Genomic DNA, 25,778 nt, shown 5'->3' with positions numbered 1-25,778 from the left:
TCACTTTTTACTAGTGGATCCACATTCCACTAACTCATTCTTAAACTCATTTTTATTAATTTAAAATAGGAAATGCATTGTACAAAACTCTTTAAAATAGGAAATGCATTGTACAAAACTCTTTCAACTCATTCTCTATATAGTACATTTTTCAAAACTCATGTCCAGTCAAAATATGACAAAATTTAGGGTACGGACAGTACTCCCTCCATCCCAATTAAATTGAGTCAAAACTTTTTGACACAGAGATTAAAAATTATGTTGTAAAGTAGAAGAGAGGAATGGAAAATAAAAAGAGAGTAAATTATGACTAGATAATTTTTTTAATTACTAAGCTTAGTTGAGACCTGTCAAAAAAGATGCACAACTTCCAAATACATTATTTATTGATTTGGTGTGGGGGGTGTACAGAATTTCCAAAATAATGGAGGGCAGAACTGCAAATTATATGTAAAGCGTTACGTCACCAGCTAGGTATTCTCAGGTTCTTCCCACGGCGTCTTGATTCCCCCGTTTCTCGACTGTGCTGTGCTGCTCTCTCGCTCTATCTCAAGGCTTACCACAGTCTTCAATGAGTCGTTTCAAAGAGGAAGAAATTGGAACTCGTCTTCGAAATGTGGAGTCAGCGCCACAGCCGCCCTCTTCCAATGCGGTTATGCACGCAGAAGCTGCCTCAAGCAACTCCTGCAGACCTCATTTAGCTGAACAAGTACATTTCTCTTTCTCTTCTACTTCTTCTTCATCTTTTCCGTTTCATGTCTGGCAATTCCTCGTATTATCCTAGCTTATAGGTGTCATTTCGATTTTGAGTTTTGTGGAAATCGGTGGTTCTATGTTTCATTTTGATTGTGATTTTGGAGTTAATGAAGCAGAAAAACGGCAAGAGGACGAGTGATATGACTCTAGAAGAGATGTACTACAACAGCCAATATGATTTTGGAGATGACGAGGACGATGACAGTGATTGGGAGCCTTCGGCCTTGTCAGCCCATGATGTTATGGAAATTCCGAAGTGGTTTTGCCTAAATTGTACTATGCTTAACATTGGGGATGACACTCACTGCGACGTAGGCATAAATTGCATTCTGTTTTGGTTCTGTGACCTTTTCGATTTCATTATTACTTATGAGTAGTTGTAAGTTTTTCGCATTATTTTATCCAAAAGGTGTGTGGGGAACATAGAGAATCTGGAATCCTAAAGCGCGGATTTGTGGCTTCCGCCTCGTGTCGTGAAGGTGCTACTGAGAATGGTGTACATGCAGCCGATGGACTAGGTTTGAGTTTGATCTAACTGTTAAATTGACCATGTCGTTGTAATCTCATAACATTTTTGTAGTGACTTTTTCTTAAATTTATGGTGTTTTATCATTGAAGGCAACAATCTAGTAAAGTGAGGGAAAATTGGAAGATGAAAGAAGGGTGTGGTGCGAAAAGCTAACTGTCTTCTATGACATAATATATAAGTTTGTAGGCATGGACTAGCTGGGATCTGTTCACGAAAATCGTGCCATTATGCTTCTTGCACTAGGAAAAAGGTTGTTTTAGATGGTTCATTGGCCACTGGCCAACTGATGGCTTGCCTTGATTCATATAGTTTCTGGCCATCCAATTTGTTTAGTTAGTCCTTCACGCTTTAGGCTAATGAAATTTATTTGGTGTTGATGCCCTTTAGGCTAAGAAAACTTTGAGTTTTGTACTTGTTGCCCCCATACCCCATCAAAAAATGAAAGCTAAGATGAGCTAGAGTTATGAGTCAGCCATTTTTTCTAGTCCTGTCTGCAACTGTATTTCACAGTAATTTGTCTATTCCTACTTTTGATTTAGTCAGTTCTCGTCAACATACCTCATGGATTTTCTATTTGCCACTGAGAGAACTATACCTAAAATATTTATTTTCAGGCTTCTTTGTTTATTTATTGCTACAGTGAATTTTTAATTTTTAATATAATAATTTTAGAATTTTAGTTTATTGCCACAAATAGTTTTGTTGTGTTACATACCTGTCAACAAAGCTCACAATGTGGAATATTAGTCGAGATTTATGCTCTCTTTCAAATTGGCCAATTTCATTGTTCACAGTGGTTGAAAATTAATTGTTTCATTTGCTTCTGAACATGTATAGATCCTCTAGTGCAAAGTATTGCATCAGATAACCCTACTGCCATAGGCTTTGACGAGAGAATGCTCCTTCACGAAGAAGTATGGTAGTCTGCCCCCTTTACCTATTTCTCCACGCATTGACACCATGTTATCTATCATTTCAGAAATGAAGCTGTGACATAAAATAAATGTTTCACTTCACCCTCCCCCTCTGTATTGAATATATTTAAGTAACAATTCCCAACATTATTATCTGCGCATACTGATAATTTGGTTCTTCAAGTATGATCCTCTCCGTTTCCTGTGGCAGACAGTAGCCAGATATCAACAACAATCTTTTTGATTGGATCTGAACTTCTTTCCACTGTTTCTTTTGCAATGCAAAGGTTGTAATGAAGTCTCATCCCCATCCTGAGAGGCCTGATCGAATTCGAGCTATTGCTGCCAGTCTTGCGACTAAAGGTTTCTTAGAATTACTCATACCCTTCATCTCTTAACAAAAGAACAATGCTTCAATATCTAGCTGTCTTGTTATAGTGTCACGGACCCCTTTAATTCTTTGGCTGAGTGATTGACATGAAGCTTGGTGCATCTCCCTGAACTTGAAGGTATATTTCCAGGAAGGTGCCACCCAATCTCAGCAAGGGAAATTACTCAAGCAGAGCTTCTTAAGGTAAGATAGAGTGGCCAAATACTTTTTGTTCATGACCTACTTTGCTGCTAGAAGTCATAATATGGTACTTTGTAGTTTTTCTGGATTTCACGCATGGAAAGTTTCTTAACATAACTTCCTAAGTTCACACCAGAGGGATAAATCTAGTGCTGAATCCATTAAAATAATGAAAAAAATATAAAAATGTACTTCTGCAAGATTTGTGCTCCTTGCTGAGAAGGTGTTCATCAGGAGTTGTCAGGACCTGGTTTTAGAAAATTCAAGTTCTTTCCATGGTTATTGATGTTGGGTAAGGTGCTTGAGTGAGATGTTTATATAGCTGGTTCTTGCATATTTCTCTGTTTCCAAACTGGTGGTAAGTCTGAATCCATCTGAAGACCTAGATCATGTATTCCTACATTGCAACTTCTCCCCTAGGTCATGCTGCTGTTGATTTTTGAATGAATGGACATACAATGGATCCTGGCACATTCAGTCAGTTGTTTGTTTATGGCTTTGTTTGGCTATCTCATTTTTAAAATGGGTGAAATACTATGGGCTGTTATTGTTCGAAAGGTTTGTTGGTGACAAGAAAGGAATAGGTGAAATTTTAGGGATCAAGTAGAATCCTTAGAGAAGTAAAAGATAGGTAAAGTCCAGAGTTGGTTGGTGGATCTCGAATTCTAAATTTATGATAATGAAGAGATTTTGTATGTGTGTTGTTTCTTTTTCTTATGTTTTTGGAGATTGGAGTTGTATCTTTAACTATGATATCATCTTTATTTGAACAAAACCTTTTGCTTCTTGTCAAAACAATGAACAAAAATTCGCAAAAGGGATTAAGAGTGATTATTTTTCATGTGTTTGGAACTGAGAGTATGGTTATATTGCTAATACATATTCCATTTTTGAGACATTAGGTCCACTCCGTCGAGAATGTTGAAGCTGTTGAAATTACTAGCCGTGTTTTCTCTAGGTAAGCCTGCCTGTTGCAGTTAATGATTTCCCTGTCAATATGCTTATATGTTTCATGTTTATGGTGTAATGTACTTTTTTCTTTTAATAATATAGAAATGGATTTTGTTTCATTTTAATGCCTGCAGCTACTTCACACCTGATACATATGCAAATCAGTATTCAGCAACTGCCGCCAGGCTTGCTGCAGGCTTATGTTTTGATCTTGCTTCAGCTATATGGTCTGGACGTGCCAAAAATGGATTTGCTTTGGTAAGAAAACATTAAGACTTTTAGGAATCTCGTTTAAGAATTTAGCTTAGACAAAAGCTTATCATAATAGGTGAATAGACTAGCATTACAAACTCACTGTTCACCACTCCATCTTCAATGGATTAGGTTCGTCCTCCTGGTCATCATGCTGGAGTTAAACATGCAATGGGTTTTTGCCTTCACAATAATGCAGCACTTGCTGTGTCAGCAGCTAAGAATGCAGGAGCTAAGAAGGTTTTAATCATTGACTGGGTAATTACAATAACTTGTTCTTGTCCGAAGGTTACTTTGCAACAAGGTTTTCCTAACTATTCATATTATCATCTCGCAGGATGTACATCATGGCAACGGCACACAAGAAATATTTGACAAAGATAAATCGGTGAGATTTCATGGAGTGATGGGCTTCTATATTGATTGGTGCTTTTCAACCATTATAACTATTAAATTCTATGTATCATATTATTAGCTACATTTTAGAGGCATTGAAACTCTAAAGTCCAATAACTGACGATTTTTTTTTCTTCCTGATACTCAACTAGATGTATCTGGTATTTGTTGGTTCGTTTGTTGTTTCAGATTGTTCTTTGCTTGTGTGGGATTCTCTCATTTGTCTGTCTATTCAAAAAAATCCATCGCTGAACACATGATCTTGTTCATGATAGATTCTCTCATTTTTCTGTCTCGTTTTGTGTTTTTGTTTAGTTGGGTTTGGGTGGATGGACACTATAAAACCATGTAATTACATGCTCAAATTTGTTATTAAAATTATAAATTTATTTTTGGGACTTTTGAACTGTTATCTTTTGGTTGCGGTAGACATTATTTGTTTATATTCGATCTATTATTTTGATCGAGTTGATTGTTATCAATGTAGTTCATGATTTTTTTCTCTGATTCAAGAGATTTCATTTTGCTCTCTTAACCTGCCAGAGTTTTTCTCAGCCCCCCCTAATTTGTTTCTATTTTCAAATTTGACCTCTATTCACCTTCCGTATGATTCTTGTTTTGTGGTACTTTCTTTTTAAGGTTGTTTCTATGTTTTATGAAATCTGATTCCCTTCCTATCCATTAGACTGAAACAACTCAACTTCCTAGAAGTTGCTTTTTATCTTACAGTTCTCATTCAACAGAATGGTTGTGTTATGTCACTATGATGCCCCATTCTCTAATACTTGGGGAATTCTAAATGAACTATGCCATACATATTGAGCAACTGAAAACTGAAATGTTATCCTCTGCTTCCATTTTACAGTTCTTTTACTTGTATATTACGTAAGGAACCTTTTTGTTTGACTGTATGTGTGTTTTGTAGGTTTTGTATATATCTTTGCATAGGCATGAAGGTGGAAAGTTCTATCCTGGTACTGGATCTGCCTATGAGGTGTGTAATACATATAAATATAGTATTACTGTTCATGACAAGTGCCTTAAGTTGTCGCAGAATTATTTTGGCCTATTTCGTTCTCCCTAATGTCCTTTTATGTATTTCTCCATGATACCAGTTTACTGCAACATTCTATTTATAGAATTATACATTTCATATTTCCTTTCCTACGATTGGTTTGATGTATTTATTATTGGACGTGCACTATAAATTCTGTGGAAAAATAAAAAATACAGAAGCATTTTAGGCCCTATACTTTTTTGACTCCTTCCTAGCCATGTTCTGGATCATGAAAGTGGAGAGCTTATATCTTCTGTTAAAATTCAAATTACTCTATATAATAGTATGACGTAAGTTCAGCTCCTGATTTCCGTATACTACAGGTTGTCAGCAGAAATGTAATATCCTCATTTTCCTTATAAACTTTGTTTGTCAACAGAAATATTATCCATTGTTACTGTTAACTTTTATTTGTGAAGGTTGAAGGGAAATAGTATTACTTTCCATTTATTGATGTCAGTAACCTATCTCATATGTTACGGAAAATTAATATATCCATTGGTAACTGGTATTGAAATCGGTGTGGAAATGCGAGTTATACAGATGTGCAAAGAAACTACAATCTTACTAAATAGATTTATGAAAACTTCTTTTAGTTGTTCAACCTGGAACCACCTTGCCTTAATTAATTGTCGAAGTAGTCAACCCACTGAAGTACAACATATTCAGATTCATGTTGGCAAAAAGGAATGTAATGGAGTTGTTTCAGTGCACATGATTGTTGCCCTTGCTCGGTTAATTTCCATTGTTTCACTCTATATGAAATACCTATTCAAGTAAAAATTAGATCCATGAGTAGTCGAGACTCATATATACTTTTGCAGATTGGATCTATGGGTGCAGAAGGATCTTGTGTAAATATCCCATGGGGTCGCGGAGGAGTTGGTGACAATGACTATATTTTTGCATTTCAGCATGTTGTGCTTCCTATAGGTTATGGAATCTTGACCCTGTTGTGTACTTTTTGAACTATCTGATTCAGTGCTATTTCATAGTATGGACTTGTTGTCGATGCCTGTCTATGTCAACTTGATTGAAGGCTGCTTGAGTCACTATTGACTTGGCCAGAATTTTATTTTACATGCATGCACACCATAGATGATAGATAACACAATAGTATGCTCAAATGTAATAGGTGTGTCGGCTGCTTGATAGTGGATGCATTGTTTTCTGTCGTCTGTGATTGTTGCACGAAGATGCTTTTCTGCTAGCAACTTTCAATTTCAAATCATCATATATCCTTTGCATTTCTTTTTTGATTGAATTCTTATGAAAACCCACTCAATTTTCTAAGCTGTTATGTGCATGATGGAGCTTATAAATTTAGTATTAAAAGTACTGACTTGTGCAGACAGCGAAAATGAGTGTTTTTTTGGTAGCTCCCAACCTGTTGCATATATATTTAACTTGTACAGTAGTTGTTAATATACATAAAGGCGATGATTAACTTGTATCTGAACGTAGTAAGTTTTTCTCTATGCAGCTGCTGAGTTTGACCCAGATTTTACGATAATTTCTGCTGGATTTGATGCTGCACGGGGTGACCCGCTTGGTGGATGCGATGTATAGTTATTTCTACATTGAAAATTTTATTTTGTTACTTTTTGGTAAATAATCACAGTGCATTATAAACAAACCTTAAAGGCTCTATAAATTGTTTAGGTATGGAGGTTGTATCTTGCATGAGCTAATATTTATTCAGTTGACTAATTTTTTGATCTAGAATTAAGGCATAGACTGCATGAAGTCTCAATATCCCAACTCCCAAGTTAACTGATGCTTCTCATATCACTCGATATATGCATTTTTTTCACTTTCTCTCATTTTGTTCACATTCTCCTGTAAGGTTACTCCTGCTGGCTATGCACAGATGACACAGATGTGCTGTGCCCTCTCTGGTGGAAAAGTACTTGTCATCCTTGAGGGAGGGTTTGTTACTGACTTCTTCATCTCAATTGAGTATCATCCTTATTGTTGCCTTGAATTTCCTTTATGTATTGAACTCTTTTGTTTTGTCCTACACCTCCTGTCTGTAGACTTCTTTGTTCCTATATAAGAGCATCCTTATACCATCATAGACTTGCTCATGAAACCATATCCTTTGCAGCTATAATCTTCGGTCAATATCATCATCAGCAACTGCAGTTATTGAGGTAATACATTGGTCGATGATCTCTTACTCTGATAACTGTCTCTTCTGGTCATGGATACCATATATGAGCACCTATCTCCCCATGAAAAAAGCATTTACTCATGACTCTGGGTTTTTCACTCTTTCCCCTTCCAATAAAGACACTTTAACTGCATAAGGCTGTAAGCTAAACTCAAACTTTTATCATAAAAAATTACAATGGGGAGAAAATAATTTGAAATGGTGTCAAACTCTTGGTAAAGACTTGAGAGCGAAGACTGAACTTGATTGGAACATCCCAGAGTAAATTTACAGGCCTTTACTGGTCGAGTAAGTTGATTTCTTGATCTGTATTAGGGAATTTAAATTGGATCATTTAGTTTGATGCGAACTTCTTGTTAGTTTTAAAGACAGATGAATGCTAGCATACATACCTTGTACACTGTCTACTGTTGCTTTACTTGTGTTCAAAGTCTCCTTCCATGGTTGCAAAAATCAATCTATAAATATTAAACAATTATAATGGTGGTTTCCATGCCTCCTATTTTTATCCAATTTGGAATGCTGTGTTGGAAGCCAGATGCCTTTCTGCTCTTGATGGATGGCCTAAGCTATTTAACCTAAAAAAAGAACTTGAATTATTAGCCTTCAGTCACATAGTTTATTGGATGAGCTGGTATGTTCTCTTAATCTTACTACAAGATTAATGTTGCCAATGTTGGGGTTTGGTGCCCCTTGCACAGCGGAAGTCATGCAAAAACAAATAAATCAGATCTACAGATCTATTTGACTGATTATGGGATTAATTATCTACATGTTAAACAATCAATTGCATACAAGAACGCACACAATTCATGTAAAAGGAATTAAAACCTAGTTCATGAATTTCCTAGGTTTAGAATTACCGATCTGATTCTCCAAAGAATCGACGATTGCTTGTGCCTTCTCCACATGAAGATCTTCGTACTCAACCACGAATCTTCTAATATATATCCCGAACTCAGAATCTGACCTTTGGGTGGGCAAAACTTATCAGAATCGAAAAGGGCTTGATTAGAAAGAAGACAGAATATTAGTTTTCTCAAAAACTGATTTTTCGTCCACTCCCAAAGGGGAGCACGAAAATTAACACTTAATTAATTAATAATCTCCTTTTATATTGAGTTATAATGGGCCAGATTAGGGATCCATGGAGATCGGACTTGGGCCAAACCGGTTGGACTTTTACTAATTAAATTGAGCCCCAATTTAATACAAGTCCAACAGAATATTATTATCAGCTACTACAGTAAAATAATATTGACTGCCCGTCCAATCCCAAATTATGAGTAATCCGGGCTTTACCTCTTTAATTTATTATTTCTCGTGTTTAAGATATAAATATCCATTAATTAATTTAAGCCTGCTATTTGACTTTAATTAATTAATATCTTTTTCCAAGAATTGTCTAGTTCAAAATCTTTATTTATTATTCTGGAATAAATTCCAACCGCCCGGGTTTCTGAATAATAAAACCTTTTTCGAACACCTCTTGAGGATATTATCAAATTGGACTCACCCAGCACACGATTCATTTTCAATAACAATACTAGCACCTCTAGACATTAATTACCACTACCCAATATATCAGGATTCTTGGATTGCGAAAAATCCGCACCATTTGATAAATCAAAGTAGTGCATAATCAATATCGTATGCTCAATGTTATATCAACAATGATTAAGAAATAACAATCACCGAGACCTCGTCTTTCAGTAAATAGCAAGAAAGACTTATCTCGACTGTTAGATCCTTCAGTGCTATACCACACCAGTGTCGTTTATTTCCTAAGGTAAGGAAACATGCGGACTGACACTGCAACCTTTCACGATAGGTAGCCAAAGCCTATCTAGGTTGTGATATTCTATTTCTCTTCTACAAAGGACTGACTGCGTCACCTTCTGTGAACGTCGTTCACGACCAGTCTACTATGTTGAAGAATTAGACTTGTTTGCTTCTTATACATTTAAATGTTTGAGAAACATCTTATAAATGCATAAGCAAACACCAATGCGATAAAATTAATTCTTCTCGCTTTGGGTTAAAAATGGATTGTAGAGTTTATTGTATACAAGCAATTCTATCCGTGCAACATGCTCGAAATATGCTTTTCAGTATACCAATCCTAACAGCCAATCCTGGATTTAGTATTCTCATATGCATGTAGCTAGTTTCTCTTTTAGATATGTCTTCAATGAATAGTCCTAGTACTAGAAATGCTTTCCTTTTTTGTCCGCGCCCCTAGAAATAGAAACTTTCCTTTTTAGGAAATTTCTCTCTGTCGAATGAGGTGGGATTCATTTTCCACTGACACACTTTCCTTTTTATCTCTCTGATACTTTATCAATTTTGCATTAAAACCCATACCGTTTCAGAAGTTCCTATTTTCAGGGGATGGAGAGAGTATTTTATTATTTCAATTGGTGAAGTGCAGTAGTGATATAAAATCTCAAATTTGAATATAAGTTGAAGTTTGTTTCAGCTTGTTATTTATGAACCTGATTGTGTACCTCTTAATATAGTTATTTGTTGGCTTGGTTTTCTATCTGCAATTATCATTTGTGCCTTTTATGATTAAACTTTGTTTTCTTTATTTGTATTATCATATACACAGACACATTTATTCTTTTAATGTACAGTCATTTGCTCACTCAGTTCGCTGTGCATTTTAGGTCCTACTTGGAGAAAGTCCAAAGCAGAATGCGGTGCAAGTTATACCTAGTAAGGCCGGAGTTCGAGCTGTTCTTGAAGTTCTAAAGATTCAGTTGAACTATTGGTCTTCACTAGAATCCAAATTTACAAAGTTGCAATCAGAATGGGGATGGTATACCCTGGAACACAAAAGTTAGTATATCTTTCCTCGACTCTTTCATTCACTTCTTAAACTTAAATCCTGCTGTTCAAGTGGCTCAGACCTTCCATGTTTCCTTTGTGAACTATCAAATTTATATATTACATTCTGGAAAAATTATGTTTCATTAATATAACTGACGTAGCCGAATGTTTTTCCGAGTATATGTTTTGGTGTAAAGAATGGTGGATAACCGAAACTTCAAAATGTTACACGTGTGATGCTTTGACCAGTCTTTAGAAACCTACATAAATATATTAGAAAATGGTAAGATGATACAATAACAAAGAAATTGGGACAAAAAATAAATATTTAATTGCGCTGTGACATGTGTAAGAAAGCAACATTTATAGGATTGAACTATCATCCGGGATCGGATGCTTCTTTGAGTTCCTTCTTTAGGATTGAAATTACCTTTTCTGTGAGGTCTTTAGGTTGCTCGTGCCTTGTGGTTTGGGCCAGTTTGCCTGATGTATGGCTATCGAACTGTGTAATGATCTCTGCCTTCCATATCTTCCACTTAAATGAAAGAACTTATGCTTTGGTCCTTAAGAAATCAATAACAAACCTTTCAATCCTGTAGTTATAAGTTTGATTTGGTTGAGAGATTGTGGACACTAGGATAGAACTCATTGCTCATTTACTTGGATCGGTCCTTCTGTTTCTAGACATTAGATGGGGTTTTCATTCTGTGAAAATCGGAACAAATATATACAACTTTTTATCTGTAGAAACTACAATCGAGCATTTGTGATTGATGTATGAGATTCTGATGACTTATACTTTGAAATTGAGGTGCAGGCAAACTGAAGAAAAAGAAGAGATTGGAAAAACAATTACCAGTCTGGTGGAAGTGGGGGCGGAGAAGGTGGTTGTACAAACTGTGGTGCAAGAAGAAGATTTTGTAACTACATTGCTCTTATCTCCCCTTACCTTTTGTAGTGTATTTTAATCTCTATGCTGCTAAGTTATTGGAAAAATTAGGTTTTCTTTTTGTAACTGGTGACTAAAAAACTAGTGTCAGTGTTTCTAATTTATCAGTAGCAGTGGTAGCTTTTGTAATTGTTAATGTATGGTGCCACAAGACACAATGTACGAATCTGGATGCTGCATTTCTCGGAGCCCTTCCATTGCCAGTTTTAACATCGGCTCGATATTTCCTCTACGGCTCTACCCATTGCCCTGAAAAAGCAGGTTCATCTAATGTGGTTATGTTACGTAACTTGGAGATTATAGGAACATAGAATTGTTATTAGTAAAACATGCATGGAAAATATGCCCTCACGTGTATCCTCTTGTGGAGCAACCCTTTGGTTATTGAGGCATTGAACTCTCGCTTGTCTTCAGATTACTTAAGTTGGTATTTTTCATTTGCTTGCTCAAAAGCTTTGTTCTCGAATGGAAGCATGCATGGAAAATTTGCCCTCACGTGTGCCCTACGATCGTCCACCACAAGATATAGATAAAGGGGTTCGTTTTTGTAATAAAACGAACTAAAAAGTGAAGATGTAATTTTTTGTAAGAGGATGAAAATGATCGTCTGTTCTTACAATAATGATGCATTATCATTTGAATCATTTTCATTAGATATAGTAGTGCAAATGCTTAGTTTATTATAAAGAGCAGCCTAGCAGATCGAAGGGGCTAATAACGCAATATGATGGCTCCTTTAGTACATTGTATCAGTTGGTAAAACTAAAATGCATATACTAGTTGGTACATGAAACTGATTCTTGTTTGAAATTCTTCTTCTTTACACAATACTAGTTTAATATTTTTCTTTATTTTCCTTTTTAATGTTGTAGACTTGTTTGACCACGGGAGAGAGAAAAGGCGAAGACAAGATGCTCACACTGCCTAAATTAAACATGGAAAGGTGAGGTTTTGAGTCAGAAGAGAGAAAGCAAAGGAGACGAGATGTGTTTCACTTTCTGGTGGACCTAAGTTTGCCAAAACACTTCCCTTGAATTTGGGATATTTGGAAGTGAACCTTGAATGACAGAGTCTTGACTGGTGCCATTATTTTTGAACTCATTAACACATTTAATTAATTGAACATGTAATTTCTTTTTCCAATGTTGTCTTGGATCATTGCAAATCCCGATCATTGGTCTACCCAACCCAAATTTTGTTATTTTTCAATAAAATTTAAAAGTTTTTAACCCTTCATTCTCCACAATAATGAGTTGTAGAAATCAATCTTGAGAAACAATTTTAATTACAGATAAATCTGTGTATAGATACAGTAGACTGAGTACTTAACTGAAATTGAGACACAACATTACTCCCATAAGCATTTTGTACACAATACGAGATGAAAGACGGAGTCCTGAGAGAAGAGCATCCTAGCCTAAGTGATCGAAGAAACTAAATGAGTTAGCTGTTAACATTTGCTTGGGTGTCGGGATCCGACTGCTTGGGAGCTGGGGCACCTCCGTTCATCCTAGCACGTGCCTCAGCAAACATGCGCTGCTGCTCTGCCAATGCTTCTTCTTCAGTCATTTCAGCTCCGCTGCTCCATTTCCCACTTCTCACGGTGTCCTGTACCCATCAACAGTTAGCTACCATGCTACGATTAAAAAGAAGTACGAAGAATTCAAGGGACATAGAAAAGCATACCAAGGCATATTAAAGGTGCAACGATATCATTCTGGGTTTGGAATTTTCTTATGCATGTGGGGCAGTTTGATAGGCACTACGTAATATGATAAGACTTGAGATGTTTGGCTAGAATGTTGGCTAGGATGTATAAAAATATCTGTACCATATATATATACATATATTCAGTTTATTGGTTATATGGATGGATCCAACAAACTAATACTATATGTTATGCTTATCTTTTTGTGTCATGTCACACACACTACATGCAATGCAGAATCAAATTATGTGGTTCATGGATGCTGAATCATTGCTCTATCAAGGCTTTGTCTTTTGAAGCAAACATTGGGTTTCATAATTATCTATCTTCATCTTGTTATATGTAAAAAACCAGCCAGTAGAGAGAGAGAGAGAGAGAGTAGTGCTTACTATAGTCTCAACCTTGTGTTGCTCATACGCAGCACAAACTTCTTCTCTATACTCCGCGAATCCAAGAACCTGAAAAAAAAAATCCAATAGCCATTAACAGCTAAATAGGGTCAGAATAACTAATGAATATTAAATTCACAATATCAGAAGTTCTACATGTTTATTTAGAAAGAACAAAAGGAAAGCAAAAGACAATTAGGGGGGGGGGGGGGTCAGCACCCCACAAATGATCAAGTCAACCGAAAAACAACCTCCTTGTTTACTTGCTCACAAGTCACAAATTGAAAGGGAAGACATCATTGAAACAAGAAAAATAGAACATTCAATACTCCCTTCGGTCCCTATTAATTGTCCCATTTTTAACCAGTTCGGATTACAAGAAATTGTTTGACTTTGTTAAGAAAATTGGGAGGAAAAATTAGTGGAATGTGAGTCCGACTTTTATATTTAGTTTTATAACAATTGTGAGTGGAATGAGTTAGTGGAATATAAGGTTCACTTACCAAATATAGTAAAAGTGAAATCGGACAATTAATGGGGACCATACGAAAATGGGAAAATGGGACATTAACGGAGACTGGAGGGAGTATAAACTAAGACAGATCCCAGAATAAAAGCCCATCAGGTCAATCCTACCACATTTTGCGATATTCTCATGTAAAATTATACTCTTGTGGAGTATCTTAATACATGAATTTACAGTGTTCCAAACTTTTTAAAAACTTTAACCCCAGTGGTCCTCCGAGTCCTTTTAGTTCCTATTACTATCATCAAGAAATTTCATAGAATGGTACTCCATAGTTCTATAACAAACCTATATAAGTTCTTGGAAAAAAAATCCTAGTGTCTAGTGATAACCAACGGTCAAGGACCTAAAAGTACCAAATATAGATTCTGACCGTCGTGAGCTATAACCAATTCAGAAGCAGAAAGAGTAAAGTCTTGGGCAGCCAAAATTAAAAGGAAGAACAATGGAAATACGAGTATCGCTACTAGAATACTCAAATTGGTGACAAGGTAGTATGGACATTATAAACAGAAGAAAGAAAGCTCTAAGAAAATCAAAACTCTAAGTTAAATATAGCAGACCCTTTAGATATCCTTATTCTATTTCTAACAGGGATTTTAAATTTTATAAGAAACATCAGACATGATATTGATCCAAGCAAGAATTCACATTATTTTGCTTTACTTCTATTTCCTGAGAATTTGTGCTCAAGAGACAATTCCATATTAATTAGACAATTTTTCTGCAAAGGAATAGTATTACTTATCTTGTGTACACCTTACAAAATGAAAGATAGAATTAAGACAGGCCTCAGTTTCCTCTCCTGATACTATTTTTGGGTTCTGCGGTCGCAGCAGTATACATTATGCTGATACAATTTTTTCAACAGCAAGGTAAAATTAAAACATAATACAACTAGTCTTTTCCATATGCTAGTGTGAGTTAATCAACTACCATGTAAATTATTTTTCAGCCCAAAAACATTTGACCGCTGTAGCAAATTAAAAACACAGAATTCCACAATCATAACAAATATTCCAACAAAAATACCTCTTAAATATTGCATTAAAGCAACTTAAACATGTTCAAAATATGATGAGGAAGAACAAAAGTGACAAAAAAGATTATTGTGTAAGGATCAAAAACCTCTAAGGCCTTCAGCACATGTTCTGGTGCAATTGTTCTTTTATCCTCTCTGTTACAGACGTCATTGGATTCAGATGAAATAAGGTTGATAAACTCTGCAAAAAAGATTCATTTTATCATCAGACATGAAAATGACACCTTATGCAAAGATCTGTTAAGGACACTTCTATTAGACAGGGACAGAATTGAAAATAATAAAATCCACTCTATTCAGCGGAAAGTTAGGAGCTCAATGGCGTTTACATCAGTAATACTGATTAGCAATGATCTATAGCTGGTAACATCCAAAAGAAAAAACAAAAAATATGAAACAATATCCACAATTCATTGGTTCTCTTCAGCCTAGTAAAGTCAATTGGACATTTAGACTTCAGTCCAAAAGTCCCCAAATATGGTTATTTCTGTTGGGTGATTAATTATTTGACCCATGCATGCGGTGTTGAGTAGCATGGGGCGCATCGGAGCGATTAGGTAAAAATCAAGGAGATGGGCTACGGGGCATGTGTCCCACGAATGGGGGTGCATTAACATATGCGGGTCCTTCTCCTGCAAAATTCACGAAGAATTTGAGTTGAAAAAGAAGGAATCATTAATTGGGAAGAGTAGAATAGTTAAGAAGGAATAATTAATTTTCTTGAGAAGAGGAGAAGAGCTGGAACATTATTAATTTTGGAGGAATGAAAGAGCTATTGATTTTGGTGATATTTTTTTGACGATTCTGAAGGGAGACAAACATTAATTATATTCGAGTTATTTAAGAAAAAAATATTTGATAAGATTTGAAGACTTTGGGGTTTAGGGATTTGAAAAGGTTATATTGCCCCAGCCACCTCGGGGCAATTCCAGTAAAGCCTTGTGCGCCCGGGCGCATTTTTGATAACACTGCATGCATGGGTGAGGGAGTTGGGAATATTGATATACTCTATTTCTGATATGATTTTAATTATTAGAAGTTAGTAAATGATTTTCCGCTAGGCAGGTGCAAGCTTGAGAAATGTGATTTTGAGCAATTCATTATTTCTTGTTCTTTTGTTTCTGTGAACAGTGTTGTCGTCATCCTTCACTCTCTCAACTCCACTTAGTTCACAAGCTACTAACATCTCACTTTATCAAAATGGTCTCCTAAAATCAAATTGGCACTTCTATTGGTAACCAGAATCGAATCGGCTCCTCTTCCTTTTGCTTAAGTTCCTTCCTTATGAGTCGCAAGATGGAGCAACACCCCCAATCCCAACAAAGTAACAAAGTTACATAAACTGCAGAAAGTATACATAAGAGTATTCACTTTATATAAAAGCCACTTGGATAGTTACTATATTATCTGATTTGCATATTAGGTGTGGTAATGATCAGACTAGTACTTCATTTTGGCCTTAGCACATATTTTGCTAGGAAAGGTAGTAGTGTTAATGATGTAATCCCCCTAATTATATACACAACTAAAACTTCCTAGATGTCCATCATTAGAGTTTTATGGTTGTACACAGGACACACTGAAGTTCCACCATATCAATACTACATAAAGAATTACATATTCATAACCAGTAAAATCATTCAGAAATTGATAAACATGCACAACCTGACTACTACTGCAATTCATAATAAAAGGTAAACAGATAGTTACTGATTTTACAGCCTGTATGGGCTAATATAATATATGTGGGAGAGTCATCCTGATTACCATAGCTAAGAATTGCAAGATAAATAAGGAAGAGTAAAAACACACACCTACACAGCACTCAATTAAAAGATCCTGAGCATCTCTTGCAACACGAACATCTGGAGGTAACATCTCCTTGATGATTTTTGTCATTGTCGCTGAAAAGGAATTGTAGTTGTTATTTACTGGCAAATAAATGACTGAGTCATGGACATCAATTAATTTTCTCAGAAACAAAAAATAACAAGAAGAATGTTGTGGAAAGGCTTTTTTTCTTTGAAATGGGTGATTATCAGAATTCTCCTTCCAAATGTGAGCCTTTTTTTAACTTCCGAAAATGGGTAAAAATGCGTAAGTTAATGTCAAGACACAACCTTTTTTAAATTCACACTTGAAGAAGCGTAAGCATTTAGTGAGGCTAATTCCTATTTTCATCCATTTCAAGAATTTTTCCGTTGTGGAAATTAGTCAGAAGAATTGCTTCACCAAGAAACCTGGGCAGAACTTCACACTCCAAACTAAATATTTTGACATCCTTTGCTAGCAATCAGTAATTTGGATTAAATTTTATCATCATTCTTGAACACATGCAGATACATAACTCATCTTCGAACAACCAAGATTTTATTTACATAAATAATCATGAAAAGTTGGGGCAAAATTGAAACGCTACAGGCGAAAGGGAAAACCTTTAGGAAGAGAAGCATCCTCCTTCGTTCGGCCAACAATGTCCATAGGTTCCATTTTCACCTAAAAAACGGAAAGAATCGAAAAGTAAATGTATACATAACGATCATATACTTGGGTAATCGAATGACAGAATAGAGCAATTGAGCTTCAAGTTACCTGAGAATGAAAGGAAAAGTGGCTTTAATCGAAGCGGTATCACCAGATAGAGAGATGCGAAGTAGTTTGCCGGCGTCGGAGGCGGTGGCTCACGGCCGATTTGAGAGAGAGAGAGAGAGAGGCTTCTAGGGCAAAGATTTTACCCAAGAAAGTCAATCAAGATACGACACGTGCTAACCCTGTCGTGTTGCAATTCGATTCGCCTGAATTAAACATCTCAAAATAAAATAATAATCCAATTTAATACAGGTTTTTTTAAATGACAATTTCCGAAATATTTAAATTTCAGGTGTTGTCTACTGTCAGCGTCAAGTCGTCAATCGCATCCGATTTTATAATCGAATATATTTAATCATTTAATGAGTTGAATTAATTTATCCTATGAAAAATTTAATGTAATTAGTGTGTTTGTGTTAATAAAAGTCATGTGGGAAAATAAATTTCTTAATTTTTAAATTTTAGTATTTATATTATTTTAAATTAAATTGGTAAAGTAATCATGATTTTAAAAAATAAGAAACGTATTTTCTATGTTTCTTAAAAATATAAACCCATTCATATTTGGTCTGTTTTCTAAAGATAGAATTTTCCATTTAAGAAAAAAAAATCTCACGTGATTAATATCTATTTAGTTGTACAATAATCTATCCAAGATTAAGATATTCATGCAAAAGGTTGAAACCCCAACCCTAAGGGCCTCCACATTCCGGTCCGACAGTATTGTGAGGGGTTTTAAATTAGGGTACGCAGTGACCAGCTAAGGGGGATGACCTAACCCACTGCCTGCCAGAAGGGAGGTTGTCCGACAGTATTGTGAGGGGTTTTAAATTAGGGTACGCAGTGACCAGCTAAGGGGGATGACCTAACCCACTGCCTGCCAGAAGCCAACCTCCCAAGGTCTCACACTTGCGCCTGAGAGGTGTTGCAACTATACGACAGTAGTGGGATTTGATCATTGACCACTCATACAAATCTGCCCCTCTGGAACCAACTGCGCTGCCCTTGCGGACAAATTTTTTTAACATAGTATATTTATCCAAGATTAAGTTATGAGATTATTTTAGTTGGATGGAATGATTATAACTGATTATCACATAATTTATATCCATTTAGAGTTAGGTTGTGGATTCAATCTTATAAATCAAACATAATTTATACTCCCTCCATTCATGAAAAATAGTTTCATTTTGTAATTTTAGAATGTCAAAAAAAAATATAGTCCTACTTCTATAGATAGAAAGTTTATCTCTCATACTATATTCACCTTTCCTCCTTTCTTCTATATTTTACTTACTTTGTCTTCATATCTCTCTTACTTTATCTATTTTTTCTCTTCTTTTTTTTACTTCATTAATTTCTTATTATAATATGTATCGTCCATAAGACTATTTTTTTTAGAATGAATGTGTAAAATATAAATTTGGTAAACTATATATTGCTATCAATTTAAACTGGAAACAAACTCAAATATAACTTTGTATATACCCCACCAGTGACACATCATATTATATACACTAATCAATATTTTATTATCTGACTAATTAATCAACTTACATAAATTGGAACGAGCTAATTAATGGTTTCGAGCAACAAACTCTATTTTATAACAGAATCAACATAATCTGCAACACAATCACACAGCTCTAGCTAACTACTTACTAGTATTTCATCACCTAATTAGCCTACATAACCACAAAATTTAGCCTTGCTAGTTAACATAATATAGAGCTAATTAACATAAGATGCAAAAACTCACTTAAATCATCGAACGCCGGGTCGAACCAAAAACTAATTTTTATTATGAATTAGAACTTCTTAGTATAAAGATCTCCTTTCCACTAACTTTGGAGTAATAATCTTAATAATTTTTTATTAATTCAAATTTTATAAATAAATATACAAAGAACTATAAGTTCAAATTAGATAAGTGAACCCGAGTTTGTTATCTTAAGAGTTAAAACTATACCAAAATATGATAAATTCAAAATCCCAACTAAATGGAGTAGTAAAAATGAAATGGTAAAAACAGAATGACCACAAATGGGACAAAGGATCACACGTGCATCAGTTTCATACTAACATTATAAACAAGACACAAGTATAAAAGGAGTATATAAAAGTGAAATAAAAGTATTATCATCATAAACAAACACTCCTGCTACATAAGTAGTAGTAATAGTAGTAGTAGTAATAGTAGTAGTAGTAATAGATTTGGTCCCGGTTTAAATGATAATCTGATTAGATTATTCTTCTGAGATAAAAATCAAATACAACCTAGTTATTATCTATATATAGCACTTCTAAAATGTTTTGTGCGGGTGTACTCTTTAATAGCAAGTTCAACAGCTGCTTTAGATATATGTAAGGAACTTGAGTTCCACTTTTTTTTAAGACTTGAGAACTTGATATTTTGAGAATATGTATGCATTTAATTAGTACTACCTATATTTTCGTTTTTCATTTTCTTCATTTAGTTTTGGAATGCTGTGTGCGCCTTTGAAAATGAAATTCAAATGTTTGATACTACTTATTTTAATTAATTTAGCATTCGCATGATGTGTGTTAAATATTCATCCATATACTTGAATAAAGTGAGCTAAATTGCAGAAACATGCTTCCTCGCGTGAGTTGATTCAGACTATTAGTTAATCCAAATAACAAGTTTCCAGGCCTTATAGGTCAAAGACCAAATATACATGAAGCTGAGCTGAACTATTTGAACATCGACTTCATATATATATAAAAGCTCGACGAAGAAGTACAATTCGGTTGGTAAAATCATTTCTCTTCCAATCAATAAATCAGGAGTTATATAGCTAGTGGACCTTAGATACATGTAGCACTTCCCTTCCAATCAATAAATCGATTGGGAGTTTGAGCCGCATGAGATGGTTGTGTGAGTTTTAACATATAAAAAAACTCGATATGGTAGCTTGTAGTACATGTTTTTTCAATCTTAATTTATACTAGTACTCTTGGTAGGCATAATATATCCTTTATACCCCTAATTTTTTGCGTAGTTATTATATACTGTTATTGACTATTTAATACTAGTATAATTAACACTCGTACTTCATAGTATATTGCCTAATATGACATCAATCAACAACCCACGTATTATCCATTACCCACAACAAAAATTAAAAGGAGAGATTGGGTAGGTAGTAGTAGTATTAGACAAAAAGTGAGAGAGACGAAAAGGAAGGAAAATTCTAAGAATATAATACGCGAGTGGCTATAATAAATGGTTCCAAAAGATAGACCTATATATGTCTCAGATGCAAAGAATACATATGTATTATACTGTATATATACAATCAATCCATCCTTTCTTAGTTCTGGTTAATGAGACCAAAAAATTTGCATACATCTCCTCCTCTTTGTGTCAAAATGTTAGTTTGATCATCCCTCACCTACTCACAACGGGCAATACTCAAAGAAATACTTGAATTATTTGTAGATTGACGGCATTTCAGTGATTGCTTGAATTAAAAGGCCGAGGCGCATTAATTAAAAGTTATCTGAAATATTGACTTTCTAGCATATATGGAGTACAAATTAAAGTGGATGTCATTTTTGTACAAATGGAATAACATATGTTAAATAGTAAAGGAATAAATTAGTACAAAACAAAATGCTAATTTGATTAAGATGTATACTATACTATTCTTGTGAAAAAATCAGTACAATAAAGATACATTGACTAAAATTGGAATATCTTCTAAATTTATTCGTTTTGGATAGCTAGAATAATGCAGAAGATTGAATGGTTAAAATGTAAATAATTGATAAGGAATTATCTTATTTTGGGAGTAGATTATTATGGAAAGACCAAGACCAAGACCAGGTACAGGTGCAGATGTATCTGGGAAAGGTTGGGGAAACAATATAGTACAATACACTCATAATGTTTCCAACTCTTTTGATTCTTATCCTTACTGGATTTTTTGTACAGTCAAATAGCACTTCCCCAGTAATCTTTTTGGGGTATTTATTTGCTTTATACTTCTTCTACTACATAATTAATCTCAAATGTCTGTCCTAAATTTTCTTTTTGGTTTGGTATCTTAAATCTTCTCAATGATTACACAAACTACGATTAATTAGTATGATATTCACCACTTTAATTACGTCCATGCCTACCCAGACTTTGTTTGTGGAATCTCCAGAATACCTAATTATACCAGTGAAAGCATATTCCCATGAGGGCCAAAAATTCCATTTTTTTCGTGCAGTTAATTTCATTGGACACTGACCATGAAATTAACTTAAAAAAATATCGATTCAAACTCAAGTGCTGGCATTAATCGAACAAGGAGAAGTTTTCACTGTCGATTTTGCACGTAGATCATTTGTTATTTGAATTGAACCGTTATATAACTATGTACCTTTCATTAATTCCCTAGCTATATATGTTTAGTAGAAGTATAAATTTTAGTGCATAATTTTCACGTTTTTTTATCAATTAAAATAGTTTGCTTTCACAAAAACAAACCCCCATGGAGCATATATAAGTGTGATTTTGATAGTTAAGTACATGGTGAGTTAGACGATCATTGTCGATGCAGAAATGAAAGCACTAAATAATGAAATAGTAGTATTAGTGTCTATCTTTCTTTTCTTTTCTTTGCTTTTAGGGTTATCCAACTTTATTATTGCGCAACTTCTTAGTAAGTTGGTACACTCGTTTTCAACAACTTTATTTGAATATTGTTCATAGTTATCTGATAGAATTGTGAAAGCAACATTAGCACCATGTATCATGTGGCCCTTATAAAAATGGCAGTCATTAATGAATTTTTGTGTCCTCTCTCTCTCTCTCTCTCTAGGGCTTGAAAGAAATGGAGGACAGTGAGACAACACTGCAATTGCGGCATGTATATATGGAAATAAAAACTAGTGGGCACTGCTGCAGATAATTACAGAGGGGACTATCCCCATTCACTAACCACAAAAGGCAAATTCATAGCTTCAATGTGGCTGGGTGCCTACCTAGGGTTTCACTACTCTACTTTTCATTTGTGTCTATTTATCAACAGAAATAAGGAAGGGATTAACAAGCTCAAATATACACATATACCACATCAATTGATCTCATGAATCAATATGACAGACAGCAATAGCAATGTACACTTACTACTACACTGTGTTAGGTATTCCTACTTGATAGAGGGTTGAATTGATCAATGGCGTGGGGCCGGGACCCGGGTGCGGTCCGGCCCGTGGCGTTAAGGATGCTCTGAAGATGAATTCTCTTTTGGGTGAAAGCGACGTGGAGTGGGGTCATTTATTTCCGGTCAATAGGAGGAATGGAATGGTATGGTGTAGAGGTAGAGGTAGAGGTAGAGGTATAGGGAGGGCCTTGGCTAGTTTAATTCATATAATTGTCCTTTGCCATACCCCACTTCCAAATTCAAACCGTTTAATTGGCTTTTGCTACCTGCTCTAACCCTAGCTTTACTAGAGAGACATACATCAATAGCTTCAATTCAGATTTGTGAACTATTTTCAACTGTTCAGACTATACTTTATACTATTCTACTCTGGGGGCGTATCCAAAATTTTTAATTTGGGGTACGAATAATTATAATATAATTAAAATAACATTGACTATAAAAATAATTTAAATAGTAAGAACTTTTTTGTATGAAGTATGAATTTTATTAAAAATAATATTTCATCCGTCCCATAAGAATATGCACTCTTTCTTTTTTAGTTCATCCCATAAGAAAATGCACTTTCTAATTTTAGAAACTATTTACTCTCTATTGAGGTGAGACCTATTATCCATTATCAATACTGTAATTATCTACATCTCTCTTACTTTACCAGTTTTACATTAAAACTCGTGCTGAACCCAAAGTGTATATTCTTTAGGGACGAAGGGAGTACTGCATAAAATGATAAAAATAAGAATTTCATATTAAAAAATAATGCAATAAAAAAACTAATTTTTTTATTTGAAGTACGATTACATTACTTAAAATGATGAAAAAAATGAGTGCAATATAACTAATAAAGAAATTAAAGTAAATAAATAAATAAATAACATAATAGGGAAAATCAAAATAATTAAAGCATAGTAAAAAATCGTAATGTCTAGAAAATAAAATAGGAGTGCAAACTTTTACCTAAACTAAAAATTTAATTACTACTACATTACAAAATCGAAAATGTTAGTAGGAGTGTAAATAATTAATTAACTAAAAAAACTAATTACTGCAGTAACAAAAATGAAAATGTTAGTACATTAATAAAAAAGTATTCAAACGTAAACATAATTAAAAACAATGAAAAGGAGAAACATAATTAAAAAAATAAGATAAGGAGAATAAAAATATAAAGGGGATTGCGCGCCAGCGGAGTGTCGAACTCGGAGAAGCGGAAAGGCATTGTCAGCAAGTTATCACTGGAGCACAAAGGTTTTATATAAAATTCTCAGTAAATGTATTACTAATATCAAAAATTTTGGAGTAGAGTTGTACCCCTTGTTCCCACTTGCATACGCCCACCGACTCCATGTAGTACCAATTTCTTTTTTTAAAAAAATTTCTCGAAGATATAGGTGTACAAAAAATAAAACAAAATTAAAATTATAAACTCAAAAAATGCTGATCGTGCAACTAAAAGTTGAGATTATAAGCTATCAAAATATAAATGTGAGTGTCACATCTAAAAAAAGAATGAGTGGGGGGAGAAATATTTGGGAATTTTGGGGCCGGATTTTCACGTGCTAAGAGCTATCCATCACGTGAAGTCGCACTTGAACTTAATCTCCTGTCTGTTGGGCTGATTCTTTTCTTCTGTTTAGTTTATGTGTGTGTATGTATGTATGTATGTATGAGTGTGTCTTTGCCTTTCACTTTCAAAATCCAAAACACGCTATACAACCATTTTCGGTATAGATAAGTGTTGAGACCACGTTTGTATACATTGAATTTCCATTTCTTTTCACTGGCTTCTTATCTATCTTCTGTAAGAAAAATATCAGCCTCACAAGGAGAAAAATATCACAGGTACTACTATAGAATAGGTTAGAGTGAAATCACGCTTGAATGCATGACGTGACTAAGACCAAGACCAAACGTGGTCAATATTAAATTAAAAATGAATGGTGTAAATTTTGTTGTTTCCACATGAGCGCATATATTCATATAGTGAATTTAAATCCTATTATCACGAATTCCAAAATACTTGAATAATGATTCTCTAAATAATCAAAATAGCACACTACGTCTCTAGGTGTAGTTTACCACACATCTTCAAACCAATTCTCAATCTCAGATTTGACATTCGTGTGGATGAAGCTTATTAAAAATATAGTACTTCATCGATCCTATAAAATATGGAGTGTTAGTTGGACGTGGATTTTAATTTATAATTGGTAAAGTATGAGAGAAGTAAAATGCAAGAGTAATTAAAGTATTGTTAGTGGAGAATTAGTCTCACCTCAATAGAAAGACTAGAGTTACCAAAATTAGAAAGTACATATTCATGTGAGACGAACATAGTTAATAGTTAAGTGGAAAAAAGTAAATTAAGAGAGATAATAATGTAGAAAAAAATCTTCTCTATAGTATTTCTTCTTACATTACTCTCTCTCCACTTTAACTATTTATTATCATTTTCTCAAAACGAGTTTAAAAAAGTAGTACCCCAAGTATAATGGGACGGAAGGAGTACTAGATCTAGAAAGAGAAACACAGAAATCTGATTGCAGAGATGTGTGATTTTTCGATCTAACTTTGGCAAGTGGGGTTTTTGTCATCTCCTCCGGTCTTCCTACTCACAGAGTTATGATAATGGGCTTGGTTAGGGATCTTTGGAGGTTGGACTATATATAACCTATTTGACTTTCACTAATTAAATTCAGACTCTTAATTTAATCAATGGAAATTTTCTTGTACCACTACAGAAGATAATATTGATTGTCCGTTCAATCCAAAATTATGAGTAATTCGAGTTTACTCTTTAATTAATATATTTCACATATTTAAGACAGATATATCTATTAATTAATTCAAGTCTGTCATGGTCCATGGAGTGATAATTACTTAACATCTTATTCGAGAGTTGTTCAGTTCGAAAATAATAATTACTCCATCATTTCTTCACAACTGAATCATTTTATTTCGGAAAAT

The 25,778-nt window shown here is 34.5% G+C and overlaps 2 protein-coding genes across 6 annotated transcripts; one reads left to right on the top strand and one right to left on the bottom strand.

The window, feature by feature from the left end:
- The first annotated feature begins 449 nt into the window (after nucleotides 1–449).
- On the top strand, nucleotides 450–11,798 carry LOC121750603 (histone deacetylase 15-like). Of its 5 annotated transcripts, none has more exons than XM_042145168.1 (17): nucleotides 450–709; nucleotides 861–1,067; nucleotides 1,166–1,274; nucleotides 2,123–2,199; nucleotides 2,487–2,562; nucleotides 2,721–2,773; nucleotides 3,673–3,728; nucleotides 3,856–3,979; nucleotides 4,106–4,231; nucleotides 4,311–4,361; nucleotides 5,295–5,363; nucleotides 6,251–6,359; nucleotides 6,910–6,989; nucleotides 7,273–7,355; nucleotides 7,534–7,579; nucleotides 10,269–10,440; nucleotides 11,243–11,590. In XM_042145168.1, the coding sequence occupies exons 1-17, from the start codon at nucleotides 572–574 to the stop codon at nucleotides 11,353–11,355; spliced, it is 1,689 nt and encodes a 562-aa protein (XP_042001102.1). In that variant the 5' UTR covers nucleotides 450–571; the 3' UTR covers nucleotides 11,356–11,590. The 5 variants fall into 5 exon arrangements, with proteins under 5 accessions (XP_042001102.1, XP_042001098.1, XP_042001100.1 ...); XM_042145164.1 differs by having other exon boundaries at nucleotides 453–709; nucleotides 2,709–2,773; nucleotides 11,243–11,798; XM_042145166.1 differs by having other exon boundaries at nucleotides 453–709; nucleotides 870–1,067; nucleotides 2,709–2,773.
- An 850-nt stretch (nucleotides 11,799–12,648) lies between these two features.
- On the bottom strand, nucleotides 12,649–17,834 carry LOC121750604 (protein Dr1 homolog). Its single transcript, XM_042145169.1, has 6 exons — nucleotides 17,638–17,834; nucleotides 17,481–17,541; nucleotides 16,860–16,949; nucleotides 15,132–15,226; nucleotides 13,478–13,546; nucleotides 12,649–12,988 (listed from the first exon to the last, which is right to left on the bottom strand). Exons 2-6 carry the CDS (start codon nucleotides 17,533–17,535, stop codon nucleotides 12,824–12,826), a joined length of 474 nt encoding a protein of 157 aa, XP_042001103.1. The 5' UTR covers nucleotides 17,536–17,541; nucleotides 17,638–17,834; the 3' UTR covers nucleotides 12,649–12,823.
- Between the last annotated feature and the right edge of the window lie 7,944 nt (nucleotides 17,835–25,778).

Source organism: Salvia splendens, chromosome 10 (assembly GCF_004379255.2).
Source record: "Salvia splendens isolate huo1 chromosome 10, SspV2, whole genome shotgun sequence".
NCBI classification, from domain to species: domain Eukaryota; kingdom Viridiplantae; phylum Streptophyta; class Magnoliopsida; order Lamiales; family Lamiaceae; genus Salvia; species Salvia splendens.
This window is presented reverse-complemented; position numbering and strand designations above follow the sequence as displayed.